This window comes from Anomaloglossus baeobatrachus, chromosome 4 (assembly GCF_048569485.1).
Source record: "Anomaloglossus baeobatrachus isolate aAnoBae1 chromosome 4, aAnoBae1.hap1, whole genome shotgun sequence".
NCBI lineage: Eukaryota > Metazoa > Chordata > Amphibia > Anura > Aromobatidae > Anomaloglossus > Anomaloglossus baeobatrachus.
The window spans coordinates 660491898-660509101 of NC_134356.1; the positions used below are offsets into that span (position 1 = coordinate 660491898).

General features: G+C 49.8%; 1 protein-coding gene across 1 annotated transcript in view; it reads left to right on the forward strand.

The window, feature by feature from the left end:
* Positions 1 to 11615, forward strand: part of GCDH (glutaryl-CoA dehydrogenase) — a 28617-nt gene extending 17002 nt beyond the window's left edge. The window contains exons 9-12 of the mRNA XM_075346547.1: positions 3826 to 3929; positions 4078 to 4203; positions 10507 to 10667; positions 10732 to 11615. Of these exons, the coding sequence (XP_075202662.1) occupies positions 3826 to 3929; positions 4078 to 4203; positions 10507 to 10667; positions 10732 to 10805 (465 nt within the window). The 3' untranslated portion in view covers positions 10806 to 11615. The remainder of the gene's footprint in view (positions 1 to 3825; positions 3930 to 4077; positions 4204 to 10506; positions 10668 to 10731) is intronic.
* The last annotated feature ends 5589 nt before the right edge of the window (positions 11616 to 17204 follow it).

The following is a 17204-nucleotide window of genomic DNA, read 5'->3' on the forward strand; positions in this document are numbered from 1 at the left end:
CTCCTATTACTCCATATATCCTCCCTATATCTCCTCCTATTACTCCATATATCCTCCCTATATCTCCTCCTATTACTCCATATATCCTCCCTATATCTCCTCCTATTACTCCATATATCCTCCCCATATCTCCTCCTATTACTCCATATATCCTCCCTATATCTCCTCCTATTACTCCATATATCCTCCCTATATCTCCTCCTATTACTCCATATATCCTCCCCATATCTCCTCCTATTACTCCATATATCCTCCCTATATCTCCTCCTATTACTCCATATATCCTCCCTATATCTCCTCCTATTACTCCATATATCCTCCCTATATCTCCTCCTATTACTCCATATATCCTCCCTATATCTCCTCCTATTACTCCATATATCCTCCCCATATCTCCTCCTATTACTCCATATATCCTCCCTATATCTCCTCCTATTACTCCATATATCCTCCCCATATCTCCTCCTATTACTCCATATATCCTCCCTATATCTCCTCCTATTACTCCATATATCCTCCTTATATATCCTCCTATTACTCCGTATATCCTCCCTATATCTCCTCCTATTACTCCATATATCCTCAGCTATATCTGCTCCTATTACTCCATATATCCTCCTTATATATCCTCCTATTACTCCGTATATCCTCCGCTATATCTCCTCCTGTTACTCCATATATCCTCCCTATATCTCCTCCTATTACTCCATATATCCTCCCTATATCTCCTCCTATTACTCCATATATCCTCCCCTATATCTCCTATTACTCCATATATCCTCCTATATCTCCTCCTATTACTCCATATATCCTCCCCTATATCTCCTATTACTCCGTATATCCTCCTATTACTCCGTATATCCTCCCTATATCTCCTCCTATTACTCCATATATCCTCCCCTATATCTCCTATTACTCCATATATCCTCCTATATCTCCTCCTATTACTCCGTATATCCTCCGCTATATCTCCTCCTATTACTCCGTATATCCTCCCTATATCTCCTCCTATTACTCCGTATGTCCTCCCTATATCTCCTCCTATTACTCCATATATCCTCCCTATATCTCCTCCTATTACTCCGTATATCCTCCCTATATCTCCTCCTATTACTCCATATATCCTCCCTATATCTCCTCCTATTACTCCGTATATCCTCCGCTATATCTCCTCCTATTACTCCGTATATCCTCCGCTATATCTGCTCCTATTACTCCGTATATCCTCCCCATATCTCCTCCTATTACTCCATATATCCTCCCTATATCTCCTCCTATTACTCCATATATCCCCCTATATCTCCTCCTATTACTCCGTATATCCTCCGCTATATCTGCTCCTATTACTCCATATATCCTCCTTATATATCCTCCTATTACTCCGTATATCCTCCCTATATCTCCTCCTATTACTCCATATATCCTCCCTATATCTCCTCCTATTACTCCATATATCCTCCCTATATCTCCTCCTATTACTCCATATATCCCCCTATATCTCCTCCTATTACTCCGTATATCCTCCGCTATATCTGCTCCTATTACTCCATATATCCTCCTTATATATCCTCCTATTACTCCGTATATCCTCCGCTATATCTCCTCCTATTACTCCATATATCCTCCGCTATATCTCCTCCTATTACTCCATATATCCTCCCTATATCTCCTCCTATTACTCCGTATTTCCTCCGCTATATCTCCTCCTATTACTCCGTATATCCCCCCTATATCTCCCCCTAATACTCCGTATATCCTCCCTATATCTCCTCCTATTACTCCTTATATCCTCCCTTATATCTCCTCCTATTACTCCATATATCCTCCCTATATCTCCTCCTATTACTCCGTATATCCCCCCTATATCTCCTCCTATTACTCCATATATCCCCCTATATCTCCTCCTATTACTCCATATATCCTCCCTATATATCCTCCTATTACTCCTTATATCCCCCTATATCTCCTCCTATTACTCCATATATCCCCCTATATCTCCTCCTATTACTCCATATATCCTCCCTATATCTCCTCCTATTACTCCATATATCCCCCTATATCTCCTCCTATTACTCCATATATCCCCCTATATCTCCTCCTATTACTCCATATATCCCCCTATATCTCCCCCTATTACTCCGTATATCCTCAGCTATATCTCCTACTATTACTCCATATATCCTGCCTATATCTCCCCCTATTACGCTGTATATCCTCAGCTATATCTCCTCCTATTACTCCATATATCCTCCCCTATATCTCCTCCTATTACTCCATATATCCTCCCCTATATCTCCTCCTATTACTCCGTATATCCTCCCTATATCTCCTCCTATTACTCCATATATCCTCCCTATATCTCCTCCTATTACTCCATATATCCTCCCTATATCTCCTCCTATTACTCCATATATCCTCCCCATATCTCCTCCTATTACTCCGTATATCCTCAGCTATATCTGCTCCTATTACTCCGTATATCCTCCCTATATCTCCTCCTATTACTCCATATATCCTCCCTATATCTCCTCCTATTACTCCATATATCCTCCCTATATCTCCTCCTATTACTCCATATATCCCCCTATATCTCCTCCTATTACTCCGTATATCCTCCGCTATATCTGCTCCTATTACTCCATATATCCTCCTTATATATCCTCCTATTACTCCGTATATCCTCCGCTATATCTCCTCCTATTACTCCATATATCCTCCGCTATATCTCCTCCTATCACTCCATATATCCTCCCTATATCTCCTCCTATTACTCCTTATATCCTCCCTTATATCTCCTCCTATTACTCCATATATCCTCCCTATATCTCCTCCTATTACTCCGTATATCCTCCACTATATCTCCTCCTAGTACTCCGTATATCCCCCCTATATCTCCTCCTATTACTCCATATATCCCCCTATATCTCCTCCTATTACTCCCATATATCCTCTCTATATATCCTCCTATTACTCCTTATATCCTCCCTTATATATCCTCCTATTACTCCATATATCCCCCTATATCTCCTCCTATTACTCCATATATCCCCCTATATATCCTCCTATTACTCCATATATCCTCCCTATATATCCTCCTATTACTCCATATATCCTCCCTATATCTCCTCCTATTACTCCATATATCCCCCTTTATCTCCTCCTATTACTCCATATATCCCCCTATATCTCCTCCTATTATTCCATATATCCTCCCTATATCTCCTCCTATTACTCCATATATCCTCCCTGTATATCCTCCTATTACTCCATATACCCTTCCTATATCTCCTCCTATTACTCCATATATCCTCCCTATATCACTTCTTATTACTCCATATATCCCCCTATATCTCCTCCTATTACTCCATATATCCTCCCTATATCCCTTCTTATTACTCCATATATCCTCTCTATATCTCCTATTACTCCATATATCCTCCCCTATATCTCCTATTACTCCCTATATCCTCCCTATATCTCCTCCTATTACTCCATATATCCTCCCTATATCCCCTCCTATTACTCCATATATCCTCCCTATATCTCCTTTTATTACTCTATATATCCTCCCTATATATCCTCCTATTACTCCATATATCCTCCCCTATATCTCCTCTTATTACTCTGTATATCCTCCCTATATCTCCTCTTATTACTCCATATATCCTCCCTATATCCCCTCCTATTACCCTATATCCCCTCCTATTACTCCATATATCCTCTCTATATCTCCTCCTATTACTCCATATATCTTCCCCTATTACTTCATATATCCCCCTTGTATGTCCTCCTATTACAGTTTATATAATAATGCTTCTTTTGCAGGGTCCCTTTGGATGTCTGAACAATGCCCGTTATGGAATATCTTGGGGTGCCCTGGGTGCGGCAGAGTTTTGCTTCCATACAGCACGGCAGTATACATTGGATAGGTATGTAATGTACTGTGGCACTGAGAACACAACTGGCACACATGAGATATGTATTGATGTTGGTACTTGCGTCCGTGGTTGGTGTCACCATAGAGCGAGTTGTATGGCACATCCTGGGGCTATAAATGATGATAAATTGTTCTCACAGGATTCAGTTCGGTGTGCCACTTGCCAGGAACCAGCTGATACAGAAGAAGATGGCAGATATGCTGACGGAAATCACCATCGGCCTGCAGGCGTGTCTGCAGCTGGGGCGCCTGAAGGATGAGGACAAGTAGGTTGTGGGTCAATCCTTCCTATATTGTGGACAGTGACAAGGGGAGACATTAATTTGGATGAACTGGGGGAGGGGGCAGTGGTGCCTCAACATTCGTCCCGTTACTGAATGATAAAATTCTTGCATTTCCATTTTCTTGGGTGTCTCGAGGATAGAAGGCCCATTTTCTTCGGCGCTCCATTGGGAGACCCAGACGATTGGGTGTATAGCTACTGCCTCCGGAGGCCACACAAAGCATTACACTAAAAAGTGTAAGGCCCCTCCCCTTCTGGCTATACACCCCCAGTGGGATCACTGGCTCACCAGTTTTCTGCTTTGTGCGAAGGAGGTCAGACATCCATGCAATAGCTCCACTGTTTAGTCAGCAGCAGCTGCTGACTATGTCGGATGGAAGAAAAGTGGGCCCATATAGGGCCCCCAGCATGCTCCCTTCTCACCCCACTTGCGGTTTGTAAGGTTGAGGTACCTATTGCTGGTACGGAGGCTGGAGCCCACATGCTGCTTTCCTTCCCCATCCCCCTGAGGGCTCTGGTGAAGTGGGATCTTACCGGTCTCCAGGCACTGAGACCGGGCTCCATCCACAGACCCAGAGAACCTGCTGGATGCGGAGCTGAGTATCCTCAGGGACAGGGCCCTGCGACATTAAGGTACTCTGTGTCCCCGTACACATCGCGCACACACGCACCAGCATTGCTGGGAGTGCTAGTGCGCCGGGGACAACAGCGCGGAGCGCTCGTGCTATTATTCACTGCAGCTTTGCTGAGTGAATTTATGTATTGGGAACGGCCGCGCCGGCCGCTGCTGGGTGTTTTACACTGTGGCGCGGCTGGGACTTGTGGTGCGCCGGGGACTTCCGCGCCGGCCGTGCACATAGGACGGCCGCGCTTATTACTCGAGTCCCCGGCTTTGCGGCCTAGTTTTCCTTTCGTTCCCGCCCCCAGCCCTGCCAGTCAGGGAAGGGGCGGGACGCTGTACAGTAAGTCAGCGCAGGGAGCTGGAGTCTGCTTTGCATTCTCCAGCCCCCTTCACTAGACTCAGTGGGACGCCGGGTTCCCGCTCTTGTCTCGGGCACGCCCTCGGCCCGCCCCTCGTCTCTGGACGCCGGCAGCCATTCCGGCACGCAGAGCGGGAAAACGGAGACAAGCGCTGAGCTAGCAGTCACAGGAGGCGCCACACACCTGCTTTTGTGCGGGCGGTAAGCGGCAGCTGCAGTGCTGACCCACTAATGCCGAAGTGTCCTGCTGTACTTTTTGTAAAGTCGCTATTCAGGATGCAGGCCTAGAAACAGCAGCTAAAAAGCAGCGGTGCTGAAGCACAGACTATACATGGCACTGTAATGGCTATTCTTGGCTGTCTACCCGCCTAGATGGCTAGCCAGCGGCAGAAGGGTGCTAAGGCACAAGCTTTCAATGCTGCTTGAAGTGCATGTGCTGCAGTGTTTATTTTCATGTTTGTATGCTATACATTCACTGTATGTCGCTATTCTTGGCTAATGCTCCTGGATAACTTGACAACAGCAGCAGAAAAGCAAGGGTGCCAAGGCACAAGCTTTCAATGCTGCTTGGATTGCATGTGCTACAGTGTTTATTTTCATGCTTGTATGCTATACATTCACTGTATGTAGCTATTCTTCGCTAATGCTCCTGAATAACTAGACAACAGCAGCAGAAAAGCAAAGGTGCCAAGGCACAGGCTTTCTAGGCTGCTTGTACTACATGTGCTGAAGTGTTTATTTGTACTTCATGCTTGTATGCATTCACTGTAAGGTCGCTATTCTTAGCTAATGCTCCTAGATGGCTAGACAACAACAGCAAAAAAGCAGGGGTGCCAAGGCACAGGCTTTCTATGCTGCTTGTACTGCATGTGATACGGTTCCAGGGCCCCCAGTATGTGCAATTGCTCAACCGGGGTCTCCGCTACAGGTAGCCAAAAGACCACCTGTGATCCCTGTCCATGGACAGGGATAGAGTTGCAGTTTCCGCTGCGTTATTGTCTGTGATTATGACTAATGTCTTACAGACTTTGCAGTCCAGATAGACCTTGGCCAAGGTTGATTCAATGCCCCTGGCCACCCTGATTGGGAATAAATCAGGGTTCCAGGGGGGTCCCATGCATCCCAGGGTGCAGGCTCTGACACGGACGACAGTCCCAGACGGCCTAAGCGAGCTCCATGGGAATGGCCCTCGACTTCATCACTGGTCAGGGTCACCACAGGGGTACTCTCTGTATCATGAGGCAGACGTAGCTGTTCAAGACTCTGATCTTGAGACCGCTCTCAATCCGGATGCACCGGATGGTGACGCTATAGTGAATAATCTTATAGCGTCCATCAATGGAAAGTTGGGTATTTCTCCCTCAACTCCTCCAGGGGAGGAGTCAGCTTCACAGCAGGATAAATCCCTCTTTCAGTATCTCAAGTGTATATTGAGTTTTTTTCTGGCGCTGACTTCAGAGAAGCAGTTCAGAAACACCACGCTTACCAGATAAGCGTTTTCTCCAAACGTTTTAAGGATACACGTTATCCCTTTCACCTGACGTGGTGAAGCGCTAGACCCAGGGTCCAAAGGTGGATCCCCCAATCCCCAGACTTGCGGCTAGATCCATAGTTGCAGTGAAGATGGGACTTCACTTAAAGATACCATTGACAGACAGATGGACCTCTGGTTGAAGTCTGTCTGTGAAGCTATCGGCGTGTCGGTTGCTCCGGCATTCGCAGCCGTATGGGCACTCTACCCTATTTCAGCTGCGCTTGCGCAGCTGGTCTTGAGCACATGTACATCTGTGCCGCAGGTGGTGTCCTTAACCTCGCAATGTCTGCATTGCGACTTACCCTAGTAATGCTGTCCTGGAGGGACAGTCGAGGTTGGTCCTTCCCAGGCTCGGGCAGGTCCCAATTGTCCTCGCCCAAAAGGGCTCAAAAGGCTCAGAGGGGCTCAGATTCCGGCCGGGCTCAATCACGCCCAAGGAAGGCAGCAGGAGGAACCGCTACCAAGGCGGTCTTCTCATGACTGTCAGCTCTCTCTTTCCGCATCCGCGGTTGGTGGCAGAATCTCCCGCTTGGGGACATTTAACTGCCACAGGTCACAGACCGGTGGGTGAGAGACATTTTGTCTCACGTGTACAGGATAGAACTCTGTTCTCGTCCTCCGACGCGATTCTTCAGCACTTCTCCCCCCCTCCCCCCACCGAACCGTTGCTCTTCTGCAGGCAGAAGAAGTGGTAATCCCTGTTCCTCTTCAGGAACAAGACACGGTTTTTTCCTCCAATCTGATTGGGGTGCCAAAAAAGGGGTGGCTCTTTCCGTTCCGTTCTGGACCTAACACTGCTCACCAAGCACGTGAAGGCCAGGCGGTTCCGGATGTAACCCTCCGCTCCGTCATTGCCTCAATGTCGCAAGGAGATTTCCTAGCATCAATAGACATCAGGATGCCTATCTCCACGTGCCGATTGCTCCAGAGCACCAGCGTGTGCTACGTTTTCGTTATTGAAGACGAGCATCTTCAGTGCGTAGCCCTGCCCTTCGGTCTGGCGACAGCCCTACGGGTTTTCACCAAGTTCAGGGCAGCAGTGGGAGCAGTCCTGCACTCTCAGGGTCACTCTGTGATCCTTACTGGGACGATCCACTTGTCAAGGCACCCTCTCAAGAGGCATGCCAACGCAGCCTGAACGTGGCGCTGGAGACTCTCCAGAGTTTCGGGTGGATCATCAACTTTTCAAGGTTACATCGGGCACCGACCCAATCGCCGACATATCTGAGCATGGAGTTTCACACTCTCTCAGCGGTAGTGAAGCTTCCGCTGGACAAGCAGCGTTCACTACAGACGGGGGTGCAGTCTCTCCTTCAAGGCCAGTCACACCCCTTAAGACGTCTCATGCAGAGGCAGTCACTTTCGCGCAGTTTCATCTGCGTCCACTTCAATGGGACATGCTTTGCCAATGGGTTGGGGAGTCGACGTTCCTAGACAGGAACGTTTCCCTTCTCAGACGGTCATGGAGTCCATCCTTCAGATCAATGTTTTGGAAATCTGGGCAGTGTATCTTGCCCTGCAAGCCTTCCAGCAGTGGCTGGAAGGAAAACAGATCCGAATTCAGTCGGACAATTCCACAGCGGTGGCAGACATCGCCCACCAAGGCGGAACACGCATCGCCAAGCCTACCTGGCAATCCGGCGGATTCTGATGTGGGTGGGGGACAGAGCATCCACCATATCCGCAGTTCACATCCCGGGCGTGGGAAATTGGGAAGTAGACTTCCTCAGTCGCCTGGGTATGGACGCAGGGGAATGGCCTCTGCACCCAGAATGGTGTCAGGAAATCCGTAGCCGCTGGGGGATGCCGGACGTCGACCTAATTTTCATGGCGCGGTCTCACGAGCAAAGAGCTCTGGCGGCAGGCGCCTTAGTTCAGGATTGGTCGCAGTTCCAGCTACCCTATGTGTTTCCACCTCTGGCACTGTTGCCCAGAGTGCTACGCAAGCTTAGCTCCGCTTGCCGCCGCGCCATCCTCGTAGTCCCAGACTGGCCGAGGAGGTCGTGGTTCCCGGATCTGTGGCATCTCACGGTCGGCCACCGTGGGCACCCTCAGACCGGCCAGACTTACTGTCCCAAGGGCCGTTTTTTCCACTGAATTCTACGACCCTGATCCTGACTGTGTGGCCATCGAGTCCGGGATCCTAGCGTCTTCAGGATTGTCTCAAGTCGTCATTGCCACCATGAGACGGGCTAGGAAGCTGACGTCTGCCACGATCTACCACAAGACGTGGAGGATATTCTTCTCTTAGCGCTCTGCTCAGGGAGTGTCTCCCTGGACATTTGCATTGCCTACTTTTCCTTCCTTCCTGCAATCTGGTTTGGGAAAAGGTTTGTCGCTCGGCTCCCTTAACGGACGAGTCCCAGCGCTGTCTGTATTCTTTCAGAATCGCATAGTACGACTTCCTCAGGTACGCACGTTCCTGCAGGGGGTTGGTCGCATTCTCCCTCCGTACAAGAGGCCGTTAGACCCATGGGATCTGCACAGGGTACTTATGGCTCTCCAGGAGCCGCCCTTGGGGCCTCTGAGGGATGTTTTTTTTTTCACTTTCTCGACTGTCACAGAAAGTGGCTTTTTTAGTAACGGTCACGTCTCTTCAGAGAGTGTCCGAGCTAGCAGCGCGGTCATCCAAAGCTCCTTTCCTGGTGTTTCACCAAGACAAGGTAGTGCTGCGCCTGATTACGGGGTTTCTCCCTAAGGTGGTATCCCCCTTTCATCTCAGTCAGGATATCTCCTTACCTTCCTTTTGTCCTCATCCAGTTCATCGATATGAATTGGATTTGCATTTGTTGGATCTGATGAGAGAGCTCAGAATCTACTTTTCCCGCACGGCGCCCCTGCGCCGCTCGGATGCACTCTTTATACTTGTCGCTGGTCAGCGCAAAGGGTCGCAGGCTTCCAAAGCCACCCTGGCTCGATGGATCAAGGAACCAATTCTTGAAGCCTACCGTTCTGCTGAGCTTCCGGTTCCATCAGGGCTGAAGGCCCATTCTACCAGAGCCGTGGGTGCGTCCCGGGCATTACGACACCAGGCTACGGCTCAACAGGTGTGCCAGGCAGCTACCTGGTCGAGTCTGCACACTGTCACCAAACATTATCAGGTGCATACCTATGCTTCGGCGGACGCCAGCCTAGGTAGAAGAGTCCTGCAGGCGGCAGTTGCCTCCCCGTAGGGGAGGGCTGTCTTTGCAGCTCTAACATGAGGTATTTCTTTACCCACCCAGGGACTGCTTTTGGACGTCCCAATCGTCTGGGTCTCCCAATGGAGCGCCGAAGAAGAAGGGAATTTTGTTACTTACCGTAAATTCCTTTTCTTCTAGCTCCTATTGGGAGACCCAGCACCCGCCCTGTTGTCCTTCGGGATTTTTGGGTTGGTTTTTCGGGTCCACATGTTGTTCATGTTGAATGGTTTTCAGTTCTCCGATGTTACTTCGGAGTGAATTTGTTTAAACCAGTTATTAGCTTTCCTCCTTCTTGCTTTTGCACTAAAACTGGTGAGCCAGTGATCCCACTGGGGGTGTATAGCCAGAAGGGGAGGGGCCTTACACTTTTTAGTGTAATGCTTTGTGTGGCCTCCGGAGGCAGTAGCTATACACCCAATCGTCTGGGTCTCCCAATAGGAGCTAGAAGAAAAGGAATTTACGGTAAGTAACAAAATTCCCTTCGTCTCCCTTGTTTGATCGGACACCACTGTTTTTGGGTACAGTCGGGCACCACCAGATGGCCCAAGGGTTGTGTAGTAAATACTCTTCTCCGTGTCGCGTCTTTGTAGAGCCACTCCAGAAATGATCTCTCTGCTGAAAAGGAATTCATGCGGCAAAGCTCTGGACGTCGCCCGTCAGGCCCGGGATATGCTGGGAGGAAACGGGGTGTCTGATGAATATCATATAATCCGGCACGTCATGAACCTGGAGGCTGTAAACACGTATGAAGGTATGCACACGGCGGGGCGGGGCGGTGAAATCGCAATCTTACTAAATATTCTCCTTCCGTGCAGGTACTCACGACGTCCACGCCTTGATTCTGGGCCGAGCCATCACCGGGCTGCAGGCCTTCACCGTCAACAAATAGTCCGTCTCCACCACTACAGCGGTTACTGAATGTGTCCCGGGTTTAGTGTCATCCGATGCTGCAGGATGTTTCTGGTGGATGACTACTACATGATATCTGGTTGTCAGTCAGGACATGACTCTTATCACGATGAGACCTCCTGAGTGCACCTCCAGCTGATGTTGTCCTGCTAGGCTTCAACACATCTCGAAATGTGGATTTGGACTTGATACTGTCGTGCATTTTACGATACGACTCCTTCATCTACAAATCACAATGATGTGTGCTCTGGGTTTAGTGTTAAAGCTGATTTCAGTCTCTTAAAATACATACGCACCTTCAGTGACGCCTTTTATAACCTAAATGCATTTATTTTGGGTTATAAATCACTTTGCAATTGGGTTTCATTAAAATTTCTATGGCTTTATGCTCTATCTTTACGTTGCTGGCTCCAGAATGAGTTAACTGAGAAACCATCAGTGAGCTGATCCTGTAGCCTCCTCTGAGCTGATTTTTTACTTTATCTCAACGCAGACGAGTTAAAAAATCAGCCTACAGAGGCTCAAGAGAAAAGAGTGAGCTCTCTGACATACTCTCAGTTAACTCATTCTGCAACTACCAATTTAGAAGTGAAGCATAGTAAAAGCTAAACAAAATTCTTATAAAACCTTATTGCAAAAGTGGTTTTGGTTTTTTTTTTAACCCAAAAATAAGTTCATTTAAACAAACAAAAGCTTGAAAATTGTCAACACAGATACGATGTAAGGTCTGAAAACAAATGAAAAAAAATCTCATATTGAAAATAAAAAAAACTCTAGTTTTGAAATAAAACCTGGTATTTTGGGGTGTTATTATTTTTGTGTAAAAAAATAAAAAAAATAACGAGTTGAACGAAAATAAAAGTATGGACTGGGTAGGAAGGACCTAAAAGGAGGAAGAAATGCTGCACGGTCAGAAAGAAGGGAATTTTGTTACTTACCGTAAATTCCTTTTCTTCTAGCTCTTATTGGGAGACCCAGACGATTGGGTATAGCTACTGCCCTCTGGAGGCCACACAAAGCACTACATTAAAAGTGCAAGGCCCCTCCCCCTCTGGCTATACCCCCCCCGTGGTATCACGGGTTCTCCAGTTTTAGTGCCAAAGCAAGAAGGAGGAAGCCAATAACTGGTTTAAACAAATTAACTCCGAATAACATCGGAGAACTGAAAAACCGTTCAACATGAACAACATGTGTACCCGCAAACAACAAAAAAACATCCCGAAGGACAACAGGGCGGGTGCTGGGTCTCCCAATAAGAGCTAGAAGAAAAGGAATTTACGGTAAGTAACAAAATTCCCTTCTTCTTCAGCGCTCTATTGGGAGACCCAGACGATTGGGACGTCCAAAAGCTGTCCCTGGGTGGGTAAAGAAATACCTCATGTTAGAGCTGCAAAACAGCCCTCCCCTACGGGGGTGTCACTGCCGCCTGCAGGACTCTTCTACCTAAGCTGGCATCCGCCGAAGCATAGGTATGCACCTGATAATGCTTGGTGAAAGTGTGCAGACTGGACCAGGTAGCTGCCTGGCACACCTGTTGAGCCGAAGCCTGGTGACGTAATGCCCAGGACGCACCCACGGCTCTGGTTGAGTGGGCTTTTAGCCCTGAAGGAACCGGAAGCCCCGCAGAACGGTAGGCCTCTAGAATTGGTTCTTTGATCCATCGAGCCAGGGTGGCTTTAGAAGCCTGCAACCCCTTGCGCGGACCAGCGACAAGGACGAAAAGTGCATCGGCACGGCGTATGGGCGCCGTGCGGGAAATGTAGATTCTGAGTGCTCTCACCAGATCTAGCAAACGTAAGTCCTTTTCATACCGGTGAACCGGATGAGGACAAAACGAAGGCAAGGAAATATCCTGATTAAGATGAAAAGAGGATACGACCTTAGGGAGAAACTCCGGAATGGGGCGCAGCACAACCTTGTCCTGGTGGAACACCAGGAAGGGAGCCTTGGATGACAGCGCTGCTAGCTCAGACACTCGCCGAAGCGATGTGATCGCAACAAGAAACGCCACTTTCTGCGACAGCCGAGAAAAGGAAACTTCCTTCAGAGGCTCGAAGGGCGGCTTCTGGAGAGCAACTAGTACCCTGTTCAGATCCCATGGATCTAACGGCCGCTTGTACGGGGGCACAATATGACAGACCCCCTGCAGGAACGTGCGCACCTTAGACAGACGTGCTAGACGCTTCTGAAAAAACACGGATAGTGCCGAAACTTGCCCTTTAAGGGAGCTGAGCGACAAGCCCTTTTCTAACCCCGATTGCAGGAAGGAAAGAAACTTGGGTAATGCAAATGGCCAGGGAGACACTCCCTGAGCCGAGCACCAGGATAAGAAAATCTTCCACGTTCTGTGGTAGATCTTAGCAGAATTCGACTTTCTAGCTTGTCTCATTGTGGCAACGACTCCTTGAGATAATCCTGCAGATGCTAGGATCCAGGACTCAATGGCCACACAGTCAGGTTCAGGGCCGCAGAATTCTGATGGAAAAACGGCCCTTGGGACAGTAAGTCTGGTCGGTCTGGCAGTGACCACGGTCGACCGATCGTGAGATGCCACAGATCCGGATACCACGACCTCCTCGGCCAGTTTGGAGCGACGAGTATGATGCGGCTGCACTCGGATCTGATCTTGCGTAGCACTCTGGGCAAGAGCGCCAGAGGCGGAAACACGTAAGGGAGCTGAAACTGCGACCAATCTTGAACCAAGGCGTCTGCCGCCAGAGCTCTTTGATCGCGCGACCTCGCCATGAATGCCGGGACCTTGTTGTTGTGCCGGGATGCCATTAGGTCGACGTCCGGTACTCCCCAGCGGCGACAGATTTCCTGAAACACGTCCGGGTGAAGGGACCATTCCCCTGCGTCCATGCCCTGGCGACTGAGGAAGTCTGCTTCCCAGTTTTCTACGCCTGGGATGTGAACCGCGGATATGGTGGATGCTCTGTCCTCCACCCACATCAGAATGCGCCGGACTTCTTGGAAGGCTTGCCGACTGCGCGTCCCTCCTTGGTGGTTGATGTATGCCACCGCTGTGGAGTTGTCCGATTGGATTCGGATCTGCTTTCCTTCCAGCCACTGCTGGAAGGCTAGTAGGGCAAGATACACTGCTCTGATCTCCAGAACATTGATCTGAAGGGTGGACTCCTGCGGAGTCCACATCCCCTGAGCCCTGTGGTGGAGAAACACTGCTCCCCACCCTGACAGACTCGCATCTGTCGTGACTACTGCCCAGGATGGGGGCAGGAAGGATCTTCCCTGAGATAATGAGGTGGGAAGGAGCCACCATTGTAGAGAGTCCTTGGCCGTCTGGGAAAGCGAGACTTTCCTGTCCAGGGACGTTGACTTCCCGTCCCATTGGCGGAGAATGTCCCATTGAAGTGGGCGCAGATGAAACTGCGCAAAGGGAACTGCTTCCATGGCTGCCACCATCTTCCCTAGGAAATGCATGAGGCGCCGCAAGGGATGCAACTGGCCCTGCAGGAGAGATTGCACCCCTGTCTGTAGTGACCGCTGCTTGTTCAGCGGAAGCTTCACTATCGCTGCTAGAGTATGAAACTCCATGCCAAGATACGTTAGTGACTGAGTCGGTGATAGGATCGACTTTGGAAAGTTGATGATCCATCCGAAAGACTGTAGAGTCTCCAGCGTAGCATTCAGGCTGTGCTGACATGCCTCCTGAGAGGGAGCCTTGACCAATAAATCGTCTAGGTAAGGGATCACCGAGTGTCCCTGAGAGTGCAAGACTGCTACCACCGCCGCCATGACCTTGGTGAAGACCCGTGGGGCTGTCGCCAGACCAAATGGAAGAGCTACGAACTGAAAATGGTCGTCTCCTATCACAAAACGTAGAAAACGTTGATGTTCTGTAGCAATTGGCACGTGGAGATAAGCATCTTTGATGTCTATTGAGGCAAGGAAGTCTCCTCTGGACATTGAGGCAATGACAGAGCGGAGGGTTTCCATCCGGAACCTCCTGGCGTGCACATGTTTGTTGAGCCGTTTTAGGTCCAGAACAGGACGGAACGAGCCGTCCTTTTTTGGAACCACAAAGAGATTGGAGTAAAACCCTTGCCCTTGTTCCTGAGGAGGGACTGGGATCACCACTCCTTCCGCTTTTAGGGAGTCCACCGCCTGCAGCAGAGCATCTGCTCGGTCTGGATGTGGGGAGGTTCTGAAGAACCGAGCTGGAGGACGAGAATTGAACTCGATTCTGTACCCGCGAGACAAAATGTCCGTCACCCACCGGTCTTTGACCTGTGACATCCAAATGCCGGAAAAGCGGGAGAGCCTGCCCCCGACCGGCGATGCGGAGGGAGGGGGCTGGAAGTCATGAGGTAGCCGCTTTGGAAGCGGTACCTCCATTTGCTTTCTTGGGGCGCGTGTGAGTCCGCCACGAATCTGAGTTTCTTTGCGTCCTCTGAGTCCCTTTGGACGAGGTAAATGGTGTCTTGCCCGAACCTCGAAAGGACTGAAACCTCTGCTGCCACTTTTTCTGCTGAGGTTTGGTTGTTCTGGGTTGTGGTAAAGAGGAGTCTTTACCCTTGGACTGCTTAATGATGTCAGCCAATGGCTCGCCAAACAGTCTATCTCTAGACAAAGGCAAACTGGTTAAACATTTTTTGGAACCAGCATCTGCTTTCCAGTCCTTTAACCACAAGGCTCTGCGCAAAACTACCGAATTGGCGGACGCCATTGAGGTGCGACTGGTAGATTCTAGGACCGCATTGATAGCGTAAGACGCAAACGCCGACATCTGCGTGGTAAGGTGCGCCACTTGCGGCACTGCTGGATGCATGATAGCATCCACTTTTGCTAAGCCAGCTGAAATAGCCTGGAGTGCCCATACGGCTGCGAATGCCGGAGCAAACGACGCGCCGATAGCTTCATAGACAGATTTTAACCAAAGGTCCATCTGTCTGTCATTGGCATCTTTAAGTGAAGCGCCATCCTCCACTGCAACTATGGATCTAGCTGCAAGTTTGGAAATCGGGGGGTCTACCTTTGGACACTGTGTCCAGCGCTTGACCACCTCAGGGGGGAAAGGGAAACGCGTATCTTTAGATCGTTTAGAGAAACGCCTTTCTGGGTGAGCGTCGTGCTTCTGGATTGATTCTCTGAAGTCAGAGTGATCTAACAAAGCACTCAATTTACGCTTGGGATAAAGGAAACGAAACTTCTCCTGCTCCGCAGCCGCCTCTTCTGCTGAAGGGGCTGGGGGAGAAATATCCAACAGCCTATTGATGGCTGAGATAAGGTCGTTTACCATGGCATCCCCATCAGGGGTATCCAGGTTGAGAGGGGTTCCAGGAGTGGATTCCTGATCACTCTCATCAGACACATCACAGGGAGACTGATTGCGCTGAGACCCTGAGCAGTGTGATGACGTCGAGGGTCTTTCCCAGCGAGCTCGCTTAGGGTGGCTGGGGCTATCATCTGAGTCATAATCCTCGGCCTGTGAAGCCGGGGACCCCCCTGTGGGCTGGATACATTCCAAGTGAGGGGGACCTGAGGACAGAGGCCTCGCCGTGCCCAAAGACTGAGCCCCATGCATAGATTGCAGGGTTTCAAGGATTTTTGCCATAGCCACAGACATATTATCAGCAAAAACTGCAAAGTCTGTCCCTGTCACCGGGGCAGAACCTACAAGCGTCTCAGCCTGGGTCACTACCTCTCCTGACTCCGGCTGGCGAAGCAGCACCGGGTCGGAGCATTGCACACAATGGGGGTCATCGGAGCCTGCTGGTAGATGAGCCCCACATGCAGCACACGCAGTATACACAGCCCTTTTTGCCTTGGCAGCCTTGCGTTTTGAGGATGACATGTTGCTGCTTCCACAGAGCGATCTGGGATATGCAGCCAGAAGCGACCTCACAGTGCAAAAAATACAATCTTTCTATATCTTACACAGTCCACCGATACACCGTGAGGCACTAGAGGGACCAGCACAGAAAAATCGCTTACCGCCCGCTTAAAAAAGCGGGTGTGTGGTCGCCAGATAGCCCCTAGTCCAGGTCTCCCAGAGCCTTGCGTCCTTCCTCCAGCCAGACATGCATGTAATGGCTGCCGGCGTCCTGAGAGAGAAGGGGGGCGGGCCCTGGGCGTTCCTGACCAAGAGCGGGAAGCCTGCTTCCCTCTGTGCTTAGTATGAGGGCTGGAGCATGTAAATCAGGCTCCAGCCCTCGTCGCTGCTAGCGAACAGCGTCTCTCCCCTACCCTGAATGACAGGGTGGGGGCGGGAACGAATCGGAGCTGCCGGCGTCCTAGGCCCAAAAAGCCGGGGACTAAATTTATAACCGCCGCCGCCGTAAAAGCGCGGACGGCGGATCCCCGGCGCACCACAAGTCACGGCAGCGCCGCCCGGTCCAGAGGGGGTCGGCGCTGCGTT